Source organism: Pezoporus flaviventris, unplaced genomic scaffold (genome assembly GCF_033815535.1).
Source record: "Pezoporus flaviventris isolate CSIRO_AGI_PZ_B2104156 unplaced genomic scaffold, CSIRO_AGI_Pfla_v1 ptg000008l, whole genome shotgun sequence".
Taxonomy (NCBI): Eukaryota; Metazoa; Chordata; class Aves; order Psittaciformes; family Psittacidae; genus Pezoporus; species Pezoporus flaviventris.
Window position 1 is genome coordinate 3,995,898 of NW_026892556.1, and position 14,598 is coordinate 4,010,495.

General features: G+C 49.0%; 1 protein-coding gene across 7 annotated transcripts in view; it reads right to left on the reverse strand.

Annotated features, from left to right (window-relative positions):
* Positions 1–1,578: 1,578 nt before the first annotated feature.
* Positions 1,579–14,598, reverse strand: part of PUM1 (pumilio RNA binding family member 1) — a 63,348-nt gene continuing 50,328 nt past the window's right edge. For 4 of the 7 annotated variants that reach the window (XM_061449987.1, XM_061449990.1, XM_061449989.1 and 1 more), the window contains exons 15-22: positions 14,323–14,590; positions 13,654–13,783; positions 12,409–12,543; positions 10,973–11,110; positions 9,263–9,388; positions 8,173–8,294; positions 6,105–6,297; positions 1,579–3,448 (exon numbers count right to left, since the gene is read on the reverse strand). In XM_061449987.1, coding sequence (XP_061305971.1) covers positions 3,317–3,448; positions 6,105–6,297; positions 8,173–8,294; positions 9,263–9,388; positions 10,973–11,110; positions 12,409–12,543; positions 13,654–13,783; positions 14,323–14,590 — 1,244 coding nt within the window. In that variant the 3' untranslated portion in view covers positions 1,579–3,316. The remainder of the gene's footprint in view (positions 3,449–6,104; positions 6,298–8,172; positions 8,295–9,262; positions 9,389–10,972; positions 11,111–12,408; positions 12,544–13,653; positions 13,784–14,322; positions 14,591–14,598) is intronic. The other 3 variants (XM_061449992.1, XM_061449991.1, XM_061449988.1) reach the window with 1 other exon arrangement.

Genomic DNA, 14,598 nt, shown 5'->3' on the forward strand with positions numbered 1-14,598 from the left:
CAACCCAAACCAGGCTGGGATTCGATGAGATTCAGCTAAAACCGGAGCACCCGGACACGAGCATCCTCCTGCTCCCTGCTTGCTGGGAAACTGCGAGCAGCCTCCCCTTTGGGGGGGCCCTGCCTCGGGGGCCCCACCCGAGCCGTTTCTCTCCATTTTAATTGGGCTGTAATTAGCGGGAGCCAAATTAACAAGCATTAAATGCCCAAGTGCATCAATAGCATCAGCGGGAAGCGGGGGGGGAGGCTTTGGGGGTGCAGAAAGGCGGCGGGGGGGGGGAGCGGGTGCTGAGGGTCCCCGTTGCCGATGCTGTTGCCGTTGCCGGGGCTGCACCGCCCCGCCGTGGCCGCGGCCACCACTGCAGGGTCCGGATGGAGCCCGCAGGATGGAGCCCGGAGCCCTGCGGGTCCCCACCACTGGCACCCGAGGCCAGGCGTGGACAATGGGGGGGGCCCTGGACACGAGAATCGGGGTTCAGGGGGGTTGCTGCCACCGGGTCGGTTCCACGCCATGCTGGGAGAGGGGGATCCGGTTCTGTCAGGGCAGGGTGGGTGCGATGGGTCCTGGATGAGGTGATGGATCCGGGGTGTCAGGAGGGACCCCGGCTGATGGGAAGGACCTTCCAACCCAGGGGAAAGGGCTCAAAGCCCAGGTGAGCTCCTCACTGCAGCGAATAATGGGTGAGGACCCACTGCTAGAGGCTGCTTTCTCCCCACATCCCCGGCCCTGGGCAATGGCACAGGGATGAAAACAGAGCTGGGGCTGCGCCGAGACAGGGAATGAGGGCACAAAGGGACACAGTGCAGGCAGAGGGTGAGGGCAGCCCCAAACCCAACACCGCTCCTGGGCACGGAACAAAGTCCTCAGGAACACGAGCCTTCCATGACCCAGGAACCATCACTGGGTGCTGCTGGAGCATCCCCTCCATGCCTGCCCGGAGCAGCTCCCTGCTCCCCACACCCTGAAGGTGAAGCAGAGGATGAGGAACAGCTCCGCAGGGCCCGGACCCAGCTGCAGCAACTCAGAGCACACCACAAGCGAGAGGTAGCAGAGAATCCTTTCCCTACCCTGCTCTTTGCTGCACTCAAAGTAGCCAAGAGCTGGCTGCTCATCTCCAGCTTAGAGGATGGAGGCTGTAGGAGCTACAGGTTCGTACAGGCCCAGAGGAGAGACTTGCCCAAAGCACTGGGGATGCAAACAGCCAAAACAGGATCATGGGATGGGTTGAAGGGAGCTTAAAGCTCATCCGGTTCCAACCATGGGCAGGGACCCCTTCCAGTAGAGCAGCTTGCTCCAAGCCCCTGTGTCCAACCTGGCCTCGAGCACTGCCAGGGATGGGGCAGCCACAGCTTCTCTGGGCACCCTGTGCCAGCGCCTCAGCACCCTCCCAGGGAAGAGCTTCTGCCTAAGAGTGCAGAATCCCAGAGGCTCAGGGAGGAGGCACGGCCATGGGGTCACTGCTCTTCATTCCCAACACGCACCCGGTGCTGAGGGCGGCTGCCATGGGGATGGCTGCTCCTCAAACCGGGAACAGACCCAGGGATGTTGATGCTGGAGCCGTCGGAAGCAGCCACGGAGCCAGATTCCAAAGTTCTGTATTTTTCAAAATAAAGATCACACGTTGTTTAGAGACAATCTACACAAGAGTTACAAAAAATAGGCGCCCAGGCATAAGCATACACAGGTTTGTTAATTATACACATATGGTTACAAGTGTGCTTGCAAAAAAGTTTCATTGGAAATATACACAAGGCTCTGTAAATGTACACCGTGTAGTGTTACAAGTCTATATTCAAACAAGGAAAATTGACAGTATGTTACATTCACTTACAAGTAGACAAAATGCAAAATACAGTTCATCTTCTGTACAAAAAGGGGAGGTGATTCACACTTTACAAGGTGAAAAGGGGCTCTGATTGTAAGGAAAAAACCAGGGGGAGCCGGAACTTCTGCACTTCTTGTTTCGTACTGTCACAAAAAGAAGCAAAAACCATTACTTTGTAAGAGTCAAAAAAACCACTATTTGGAACTGAATCAGAGGGGGGGGTGTAGAACATTTAGAAAGGGTCGCTACTGTCCAACGAGGTGACAAAGAAAACCAAGCATCTCTTGTTACTCTTTTTGCTTGTCCACATGAACTAGGCTGTATAAAGAGAACATTTCCTTCCAAAGAAAAAAAAATTTACTTCTGGTTGAAATTACAATTTACAATATACAACACTATATGCTACGACCATAAAAGGTGTGAATATACACTGAAATGCACAGGTTTGGCTAATTCTCTTTTTGTTTTCTTGTTTTCTTACCAAAAAACGGGTTCGATGTCGAGTCAAACTTCTCCACATTTACATTACAGAGGTTTACAAATGTACAATTGTACAGTCAGAAGTATGTTCCACTACTAGGGTACATTATAGATACAGATCAGACATCAAAACAAGAAAATACTACAAATTTTTATATATGTAAAGTCTACACCAAGTATACACTATATATTTATAGAAGCAAGACCAAAGCTGAGTTGGATTTTGTTTTCCTCATGCTAAGTAATCAAATGGTGTCTCTCACCGTTAACAGGACCAGGTACACCCGCCCTTGCGTTAAAACCTGGTGGGGCGCGCATCGCCTTGTCCCCCCGGCCACCAGCTAAACTCCCCTCCTTCGGCATGTTCTACTCCACAAAAGAAGAGGAAAAAAACCAACCAAAAATAACAACAACAACAAAAAAAAAAAGCAATTAAAAAGTTTCAAAAACTTCATTCTTTGTTTAAAACTGCAGCGAGTTGATTTCTTTCCACACGTTTATCAACGGCGTCCAAGGCGCCCTTGGACTAAGATTCAACCTTTTCTGTGTCGGCTCAAGTTTGGACTAAAAAGAGAAGGAAACCAACCCAAGAGGGATTTGCTCAAGGGCAGGTCAATTAAAACCTGGGGTTTTGTTTCTTTTTTCTCTTGTTTTTCTTCAAACCAACCACCCTGAAAGTTTCCACAATTGGAATATAGATACAACAGTGAACAAAAACGTGGCCTTCCATGTACATTGGATCCCTATGTACAAGTATTCTATACACCGGTAAAACAGCAGGGCAATTAGTTAATTAAAAAAAATAATTAGTACATGTTATGCATAATAAAATTAAAGAAATTTACAAAGGCTTTTCATTTTTTTTTTGTGTTTTTTTTTTCTTCTCTGGTTTTTTGTTGTTTTTTTTTTTTTTTCTTGTAGCAACCATTTTAAACCTTTTCTGCCTGTGGACTGGAATCGTGGCGGTTGCTGGCTGGCGGGGCCCAGGGTGCTGCTCCCCGATGCGCCACCTCAGATGATGCCATTTGGGGGACCACAAATAGGCCCCAGGTCCACCCCGTTCTTCATGTAGTATTTCTCCAGCTTGGCCAGGATGTGTTTGCCATAGGTGTACTTGCGCAGGGTGGCGATGTGAGGCCGGATCTGGGAGGTAAAAGAAGAGAGAGCGAAGCTTAAAGGACCTGAATTATGGTCATGGCAATCCTGGGTGAGCTCCGGGTGCTGCCTGCTCAGGAGAGCAACAGAGCACAGTGCCTGCAATACTAATGTGCTGTTTGCTGTAATCACATTAATTAGTCATGGAATCCCAGCCTGGTTTGGGTTGGAAGGGACCTTAAAGCTCCTCCAGCTCCAACCCCTGCCACAGGCAGGGATGCCTTCCATAGAGCAGCTTGCTCCAAGCCCCTGTGTCCAACCTGGCCTTGAACACTGCCAGGGATGGGGCAGCCACAGCTTCTCTGGGCACCCTGTGCCAGCGCCTCAGCACCCTCACAGGGAAGAGCTTCTGCCTAAGAGCTCAGCTCAGTCTCCCCTCGGGCAGGTTAAAGCCATTCCCCTTGGCCTGGCCCTACAGGCCCTTGTCCAAAGCCCCTCTCCAGGTTTCCCCTTAAGGCACTGGAGCTGCTGACGCTCTCCTGGACAGTTTCAGAGGAACGAGACATCAGAGCAATTCATTTTCCTCACTAGATGAGAAATACCCCACACCACCAGCTGGTTCCCTCAGGAATACATGTACAGTGGAGTTTTCACTCTGCCCTGTGCCAGCCTCGCTTCACAGCTGCAGACGGGATGACGAGGAAACAGCCGGAACGGGATGCGCTCCTCGAGCAGCACAGTGCCATTACCTGCCTAAGTCAGGACCAAACAGAACACTCCCATGGGCAATCCCCACCAACTTCAGCCTATTTCACTGGGTCAGCTTCTAGCTGTTTAAATTCCTATTTCACTCTAAGGCTCCACCTTGGAACAGTCAGAAATCGATGCTCCGGCCACTGCCACATCCCATTTCCAAGGTCTGACTGCTGCTCTGAGGTTAGGGAGAGGAAAGCTCCCCAGGTCAAATCATTCCTTCTTTGTTCCTCTTCATTTCTGAGACTTTTTTTAACTGTTAAAATGACTTTTAACCTTTAAGATATGTCTTTAACACCACCACAAACTCACAACCCAAAAGCAACGGCCGATGCAGGTTGGAACTGGATGAGCTTTAAGGTCCTTTCCAACCCAACCCAGGCTGGGATTCCATGGTACACTCACTTTTCCCAGGCTTCCGTTCAGCTCGTGGCTGAGCTCTTCACTTGCACTCAGTCCTATTTAGCTGTCATCCCACTTCTATTTCTGACAGCCACACTGATAATCTGATTAGCATTTTATTCAAAAGACTTTGCTTGACAGGGAAGAACGTGTCAGTAAAGATCATCTCTATGTTACTCTTTTAATATACACACCTCTATATATAGATCAGCAAAGCCACAGGTCATTCTTGCCGTGTATTTCCATTACACTTTCTTTTGGACTAATACAGATTTTGGTTTCAAAGAACGACTCTGAATGATTCCTAAACTGAAGAATTAACCTCCCTGAAGATTGTTTTAGCTGCAAGTGCGGTGTTTATCCACTGATTAACTGCCTTGTGTAGGGAAAAATCAGCTCCCTCATGCAGATAATACCCACTTCTTTATACGGAAATCACTTGGTCTGTTTTCCTCAAGGATTCTTAAACACACTTGATTTCATCGGGATGCGAATACCTGACGCTTCTCACAGTTGTTGCTTTGATAAATACATAAATGTGGGTTTCCTGAGCCAGTATTAGTATTTCATTTCTAACAAGAGGTCTGGCTGTAGCTGCTATTCTGTACAGAGTAACACACCCAAACACATGTGACTGCAGAAAACCAGCTCAGTTCCACCACACGTCCAAAAGCCTGGGTTCTCCCATTCGTTACAAGCACAAAGACCCACAAACGTGACCCTTAAAAGCATGAAAATGAAGCTATCACCTGATTTCTAGCACTTCTTGCCCCTGGGGCAGCAGGAGAACAGCCCTGGGAGGTAGGACCAGCAGCAATGCCTGTTTCAGTCCAAAATCTCTTCTTTTTTGACAAATATGAAGCCCTGAAACTGTCAGGCTTCAAACCTTGTAGCACTAAGCTAAACTGTGGATGTGTTCAAGGCCAGGTTGGACACAGGGGCTTGGAGCAAGCTGCTCTAGTGGAAGACGTCCCTGCCCATGGCAGGGGTTGGAACTGGACCAGTCTGGGATTCTATGAAGTCTGTCATCAGAACCATATTCAAACCTGAGCAATAAGGATTTCATCAGGGGCTGCAGGCACAGCAGCGCAGTGTCACAGCTACCCAACCGCCCTAACAGGGCTGAAGGGCAAGGACAAGAAGGGAGAAGGCTCGTGCTGTGGGTGTGCAGAGGTCTGGCCCAGCCGCACCGAGCTGCTCTCATCCACAAACACTGTCCTCAGTGAGGACGAGCATGTTGCCATCACCAGACCTTTGGAGGCCCCTCGCCAGGCTCCAACAGTGCTGCTGCAGTGAATACTGATGGTTTTTAGCAGCATTTGCTAGTGTGGAAGTAGGTTACTAGGTCAGCAGAGATTGCTAGAAGCAACCAGCTTGTTTTAAGTCCAAATGGCATCTCATTATTTCACATTTTCATCTTTCAGCTCCTACCCAAAGTGTATAGATCTTACATATCCAGCTTTGAAAGAGCCATCATTAGGAAATGCTAATGGCAAAAGCAATCCTGAGGAGCCCTCTACGTCCTTCTCCATCGATGGCAGCTGCTTACCTTGTGCATGACAATCTTCCGCTGAGCTGGCTCTGCCACATCAATCATCTTCTGCACCACGTAGTTGGCGTACTGATCTTTCATCATGGTGTATAAGGCACTGTGAGGGCCGTCGTTCATAGTGCACACCTCATCGATCAACATGGCACGCTCCGTGCGGGAGGCGTGAGTGACGCACTTCTCCACCACGTTGCTGTAACAACAGAAGAAGGACAATCTGTGGGCATGCAATGTCTCCACTGGGCTTCCCCTCCAACCCCAAGGAGATCTCTTCCTAATAGCGAGGGCAGACCATTTGGTGCTCCTCGCTACAAGAGAGTGATGCTAGAAGAGGTCCAGAGAAGGACATCGGAGCTGGTGCAGGGCCTGGAGCACAAGTGTGATGGGGGACGGCTGAGGGACCTGGGGTGTTCAGTCTGGAGAAGAGAAGGCTCAGGGGGGACCTGATGGCTCCCTACAACTGCCTGACAGGAGGATGGAGCCAGGAGGGGCTGGGCTCTGCTCCCAAGGAACAAGGGATGGGACAAGAGGAAACGGCCTCAAGCTGCACCAGGGCAGGTTTAGATGGAGCTGAGGAACAATTCCTGCCCCAGAGGGTGCTCAGGCATTGGAACAGGCTGCCCAGGGCAGGGCTGCAGTCACCGTCCCTGCAAGTGTTCACACCCCGTGGAGACGAGGCCTCATGCCACTGGTGGCCTTGGCAGTGCTGGGAATAGTTGGACTGGATGAGTTTAAAGGTCTTTTCCAACCTGGCTGATTCTATGATTCTATGTGCTGGCACAGTAGTTCAGCAACATGGAATCGAAAAGCTTGGGATCCAAGTGGGAATTCAGATAAAGGACTGGTTTAGGTTTTATTTCACTCCAATTTGTACAGCTCTGAGTGATGCTATGTTTGAGATCAGCGTCTGTTCTCAACACACCCATCAGAGCAGCATATGAGTTGCTCTTTGTTTGGTTTTCTCAGTGCTGGACCTCGACAGGAACAGAGTCCCAAGGTCGGAACAACTGGGAAATGCTTATTCAGGAACTTAAGATCTTAGCAAAGGCAGAGAACTCCCAAAATTCCTTCATATATTAGATGACTGGCCTCTGCTCTCCAGGGAGCCAGGTTAAATAGGATACATGAAAGGGGATGAGGAGTTTTCTAGTCTTATCTTCCACATCCCTGGAATCACAAAATCACCAAGTGGTTTGCCTCAGCTAGTGCTCAGCTCAGGGGAGACCTTACACTAGGTTAATGCTTCATGTGGAAAGAAGTTTAGGAATTAAAAGAGCAAGGCAAGTCAGGAAGACAGGAATCTGAATAACAAAATTAAGAGAGCTCTCTTCTAATTCTTAATGTTACACTTTCCTTGTGTCTGCAAGTATTAAAGCTCTATTTCACTAACCATAAATGCTGAGCCTTTGAGGAGCTCAGCCTTCATGTTCCAAAGGCCAGAAACACACACAAAAGGAATTTACAAACGTGGGAAGTACAACTTTGCCTTGACATCCACTAAGGTGGATTTTGCTTCTCCCCACGTGTAGCTCTGTAGTATCTGGACTAACAATCCCAGACTGCTGCAGCTTCCCTAAGAGGGCATCACATTGCATATGTCTCCAAAGGGACTGCAAGACTTGGCAAGTAAAAAGCCCAGCTTCTTCCATGAAAAGTAAGATGAAAAGAGGATTGTGGCTCCATGGATTTCCCGAATTCCCATGCGGCTTGACCCAGCATCCCAGGAGCAGTGAAATGCTCTGATGGCATGTTACTAACCAAGGGATAGTGACCACTTCAAAACCACCAAACCAAAATGAAGCCAACACACAGCAAAAGTCATGGTCACATTCCAGGACTGGATTAGAGCTGCTCCTCCACATCTCCATCCTCCTTCATGACCAGGAAAACTTACCTCACCGGTCACTCATCCCGCTTTATAAGCGGTTATAAATAGCATTCTGTTGTTAAGCAAAAAGCTCTTTTCACCTCCTTTCACCTCCTTGCACCCCACCCCTAACTCTTGGGCAACTCCAGCATGTGTCCATGCTCCCACGGGGCGTGGAGACTTTGAGGAACAAATTCATACCTAGCAAATTTATGTTGACTCAACACCAGCACGTTGCCTCTAATTTCTGCTACAATCTTGCTCTTATCCTCGGGCCGACCATGTTCTAGTACATGCTGGATAACATAGTTCCCATACTGATCCTGTTTGAGAGACAGCAGAAGTGTGTGACAAAACGTGGACAGGAACCATTAATATCAAACTAGTTCCCACTGTGCATTAAGACTTACAAGCTTGAACTAAACACTACTTAAAGTATCTACTGTACAAAACACGTCAATACTTTCTACTTCTACGGCAATGTGCATGCTAGAGCTTCAGCAGGGGGTAAAATGCTACATCTGTGTACAAATTACAGCACGAAATGTCAATACTCTGCTTATTGCAAGTTTCTTTGCTTTCTCCAGGCTCAGACAAACAAAATCACACGTCCTTGGAGGACTGTGTCATGGTTCTAGCTATGGGGACTGTTCTCATGCACGTTCACATTGTGAATGTGTGTGTATTCAGGTCACAAAGTGTTTTCCCAGTTGGCAGTACCAGAGGCATGACCTGATGCTTCCCCTCCATGCCCAACCTCTTCCCGTTTTCCATCTGCTAAATACACAGGTTTCCATGTGCTAAATACACAGGTTGCATACAGGACAGGCTCATTTGCTGTTATACCCACTGTGCCCCAATACCTGGATCTGTGCAAAACAGGTCCTCAGGAAGAGGGAAGGCAGACAGGAAGGGGGTCTGCATAGAACCAACATACCTTAAGCGCCCAAACTACTTTGCACTTTCTTCTCTTACTCCTCTTTGATCTTACCTGCACGGTGATGCCTGGAGTGAAGCATTAGGACATGCACCCACTCAATACTTAAGCTCCTTTTCAATAAGGGAAGTTAACTACAACTTTGATACCTGATGGATTATTTGCACATAGCCAAAACAATTAACAATGATTATCTGTCTCTTCCTTCCCATTCCTCCTCAGGGACAGCATCCCTGTGTTCCCACCAGTGTGTCCAGCACCAATCCCAAAACAGGCTGCCAGGGAGCTTTCCTAATACAAAGCAGTACCTGAGAAACACCTCACAGCACCTGCATTCCCCTTTCCCACACTGACCTGAACAAGCTGCTCGGTGTGTTGGTGAAGTTCCTCCAGGATGGGAAGGGTCTGCTCAGGAAGACAGTGCTCGAGGATCCTCTGGATCACACGGCAGCCATATGGATGTGTCGACAAGGCAAAAACCTGCGTGCAACAAGGACAGGCAAGCACAGGCAGCAAGGCTGCTGTTAGTCTTTGGGAATCCTAGAAACCTTTTGGAATTAAGTGAACACATGGCAGGTTTTCCCAGGAACGGGAAGTAATGACAGTTTGCAGCTCTGGAGAGCACGAACTGGAAGCATCTGAGCCCCACGGCCACAGGGCTACCTGGTGATCACATCCCTACCTGTGCTGCAGCTTGCCCTTTCATCAAAGAGGGAAACAAGTGCTAAAGCCTCTTTATTAATACAAAGACCACCAGGATAACCAGGCCTTATTAAACACTGCTTCAGAAGAATAAACCCAGCACACTTGGCCAGCGACCTAGCTGAAGCTATGTAAGAAATGGTCTGACACACACAAGTTAAAAGATGCTCAGCAAAGGATTCCCCTCAACTCTGTGGATTTGTTTAAAAGCCTTAACTGTGCTTAGAGAAGAGACAACAAAGAGCCCTCGTTCTCATTTCTAACGGATTACCAAAGCTGTTGCTAAGAACATGACACATTTTATTACTGCTGCACAAAGTCCCACTTGGCTGCTTAAAATGACCGAAAGCAGCAAATCCAAGCACTGAAGTAAATTGACATTCTACACATTTTTAATAACTATTGAGTAAACTGTGCAAGAAAACAGGACTTGAAGTGCAATTAAACTGCAGGAAGAGTATTGAGGTGATGGCTTTAACCTCCCATATGCAAGTTCAGCTGAAACTGGGGCAACTGGTCAAGGAAGCACCAGTGCCACCAGCCAAGCTCCCAGAGGTATTTTGACTTTGCCCAGTTCCCTAGTGGAAGGTGCAAAGCTAAACTCTTAACCAGCAAATCTGCTGAGCAAGTTTCCAGCTGGAACCCTGCTTGTTCTGACACAGCCAAGCAAGTCCCCACTTTCCCTGCTGTTTCAGCAGCAGCCAAGTGAATAAAGCTGGTTCCTGCTGTAATAACCCCAGGCTATCCTCACATCCCAGTGGCAAAACCCTCAACACTTCAAAATGCTCCTCCAAAGCTGAAGCTGGAAACACCCAAACCAGTGCTTTTGTAATGGAAGAGAAGCTGACTACGGGCAGAATAAAGCCAGCTGCACAACTAAGAGCCAGGACACCAATTCAGGAGAGGATACAAGAAAAAACACGAAAATGAAGTGCAAGAAACTCCCCTTTCTAGCTGCAATTCCTGTTTCTCCTCTCAGCACACACCCTCGGGAAGCAGCAGCCCTCTAAGGATCCCCTCACAGCCAGCGATCATACTGGGAGTTTGCTATACCCATCACTAAACCCTGCTCACCACCTTCACTATGAAGATAGATTAGCAAGAGATTTGCTTTCCCCTCCATCAGCCAGAAATACCTGATTTTCCAAGCAAACAGGGTTTTGCAAGGATGCTTTCCTGTGATCTACCTGCACAAAAATGGTAACAGAGACACGACCAAGAGATTTCAGGTTCCCTAATGCTGCTGCATTACCCTTTCGACAGATACCTGCTGAAATGCATTATGGTTGAACAAGCTACATCCACTCTCACGCTATTCAAAGCAACACATAGGAATAAAAAGATGAGAGGCCAAGGCCTTACCTGTCCCTTAAAGGCATCGATGATGAACTGCAGGGACTGAGGCTGCACACACTCAATACACTTCTGCACCACGTGATTACCGTTCTGGTCCTTCACACACTTGAGGACGTGGCCATCCAGCTCCCGAACCATCTCGTTCTATTGGGGACACAAAGACAAACAGAAAGCACCAGCAGGGCTCATGGCTGAGAAATGCACAGTTTGCACTGCTGAATGGGGCCACGAATATGAACGGGATGAAGGATGCACCATGGACTTTCACCTGGAAGTTCTCCAGGTGCTGAGGTGAAGCTCGCTGTGCTCCAGAAACCAAGACTATGATGAATGGAAGATAAAGCCCTTCTTTCATTAAACATGAGTGTCCTCTTACGAGCATCCACATCTCGTGATCCACAATGATACTGTTCATCCCCCATTCCCTCCTCTGCTCCGCTCCAGGAGAAAGAACTCTCAAATGTCCAAACTTCATGAACTTCTTTGTGTGTCAGCTTCATGTGTGATTACAGTGGGGTAAGAACTTGCTAGTATTTTACACAGCGAGTTAGTGCTGCGAGTTAATGAAGGCATGTGCAGATGAAGTTTAGCTGTGACCAATGGACCCCACGTGCAGGCCAAAACCTTCACCATCAGAAAACAGAGAATGACAGCTTTGGGTACTCCAAAAGCAGCTGAGTTCAGGTTTGCAGCTGGCACAAACCCAGGAGCACAGAGGCCTCAAAACCACCATTCTGGAGGAAGCCAATGGCAAACCCTGGCCATCACCTTGCTGCTGCAGCAGCAGCTTCGCTCTGGCTCAGCCTACAGGGAAATGAGCATTCCTGAAGCCTCATTCAGTTTTCAATGTAATAACCTACATTGAGATTCCTGCATCATGATTCCCAACACCTTTATTAGCTGGCTTGCCCTGTGTGTTTCTCATCTTAATTCATCGCTCATAAAACCCTTGAGGAGCTGCTTTATTAATGAGCTCTGAGTGGGACTCTGGCTATCACCCACATCTCTGTAACACCAGGCCAGGCTTGACAGGAACTGCTGTATGAGGAGGAGTTACTCACTGTAGGAAAGCAGAGTATTGACCCACATATCAAAGCAGTGATATCTCAATGTATATTAAAAGCAAAACCCTGGCACTGCTTCCATCAAGGGATTTAAAAATATCCTTTAATTCACCATCATTCTCAGTTTCCCCTACATACATAATCTGATTTCAGGGAATTAACAGACAACCAACACCACTGCCAGTTAAGTGGAACAAGGAAATGACAACAAGACCCAAGAATGGTGTCACGTACTTCTCATGCACAGGGAACAGGACAACCATGCCATAAACCAAACCAAAAGAACACCAGCCACAAGAGGAAACAGGAGGTCGCAGGTCAGGTACCAAAGGGGAAGGAACGTTAAACATCAAGAAGAAAGTTAAAATTGAGACTTACAATTACCTGCTGGTCTGGGGGAATAAACTCCAGGGCCTTCTGGATCACCCTACAGCCGTACATCTGCAGAGCCAGGGACAGAACATGCCCACGGATACGTTCTGCCAAAGCTAACTTCTGTTCCAGGCTGCCAAACTGGGGAGATGAAAACCAATCACTACAAGCACAGAACTTGGAGAAGAGAAGGCTCCTTAAGGGGAGACCTTAGAGCAGCTCCAGTGCCTAAACGGGCTGCAGGAAAGCTGGAGAGGGGCTTTGGACAAGGGCCTGTAGGGACAGGCCAAGGGGAATGGCTTTAACCTGCCAGAGGGGAGACTGAGATGAGCTCTTAGGCAGAAGCTCTTCCCTGTGAGGGTGCTGAGGCGCTGGCACAGGGTGCCCAGAGAAGCTGTGGCTGCCCCATCCCTGGCAGTGTTCAAGGCCAGGTTGGACACAGGGGCTTGGAGCAAGCTGCTCTAGCGGAAGGGTCCCTGCCCGTGGCAGGGGTTGGAACTGGATGAGCTTTAAGCTCCCTTCAACCCAGACCTGTGAGTGTATGAAAACCCTCAAGTGGCCAAGTGTCACAGCAGCCCTCCCCTGCTGTCACACTGCAGTGATAAACTGTGCCTATGGAAAAGAAGGAAAACACCCACGACACCTCAATGGATGTAAAGAGGCACAAGCCAAGTGTCTGTTCTATGTCTGTCAGACGTGCCCAACATGTGAAACAAACTCGAGTCAAAGGTGCTGGAGCCACCAGGGTGAGATGTGCCAGCTCTCTAACCCTTGACAGGGTCAATACAAAACTACTGGACAGAAGAACCACAAGGGCTTGGTGGGGAAGGAACAGCCCTGTTTGAAGGAGAAGAGATGTGTGTCTGCCCAGCCTCCTGGTGTGACACCACCACGCTTTGCTCCAGCGGATGCTCTTCACTGGGAAAGTTTCTCTTTTGCTCCTAAACACGAGTACTGACAGCTCGGCACAGCACCCATGAATGCTCTGTTGGGCCTACATCTCCTGAGTATGTGGCTATTTATTCCTACACCTCCTCCATCTCCAAGCAAAGCGTTCCTTTTCAGATGAATCTTTGCAAGTCCCGCATCAGTCACCCCAATAGGAACGATTCAACAGCCCAGCGGGAGGAGATGTCAGCAGTGCTGACAGATACCCACTGGTTTAGCCAAAAATCAGGGTTTCCATGAGCTCATCCAATACCTCAGGACAACATACGGCAGAGTAAGACTTGCAGGGGAACACAGACTTACTTCAAAGAACTTCTGGATGACGTAATTCCCAAACACATCGACCATCAACTGATAGGCTGCCTGGAGGATCTCATTGAACACGAGCTGACGTTCTGCTGGGGTTGCACGCTCCAGTTTCAGCTGAATAAACCTGGAAAACAGGGCTGGTGTGACGCTGCTGGCACATACACCCTCTACACAGCTGTTAATCCAAACCCTTCCAAGAGCCTCACGCACTAAGCTCCTGCAAAGCAAATCTTAGATGCAGTCACCTTATCCAGCAATCTGAGACCTGAGCGTGGTGGCAGCCATGAGGTCCGTGGCCACACGTCATTGCTGGTACCCCAAAAACCTCCTCACTCCAAGCAAAGTGGATCTCAGCAGAGTAGTGCTTCACGGTCTTGTGTCCAGAAAGCTCTTCCTAATGAGTTAAGCTATGCCAGTGGGCCTAGCTAGCAAACTGCAAAGCAAGCAAGCTCCTCTTCAGAGGAGGAACTCCTTCTATCCCCACTGGTACCCAGGCAGCCTTTAAAAAGAAGGCTCAGAGTGTTCCACCACTTGGCTCTTCACACCTCCTTTTCCCTGTTCTGCCTCATTCCTTCAGGATGGGATGCAAACTGCAAACGATGCTGACTCAAAGAGCAGCTTTCCCAAAAGCCTCCCCCACAGCACGAGGTTTTTAAAGCCCACCTGGATCCGTGCTGATCCTGGGAGAACTCCATGATGTGCCCGGCGATCTCCCTCAGCTGTAAGTTGGGGTAGCGGTTATTGCGGAAGTCCTCAAGGAGCCTGCTCCGGCCGGAGGGCATCACATCTGACATCCCATAGCGCAGGCGGGAGGAAGGGAAGAGCGTGCTGCTGGGGCTGAAGAGGCTGGAGGCACTGCTGGCGCTGCGGTACTTGGCTTCAGCTCCAGGAGCAGCTGAGATGTAGCGGCCGCTGCCGTTTGTGAGCCCTCCTGCAAGG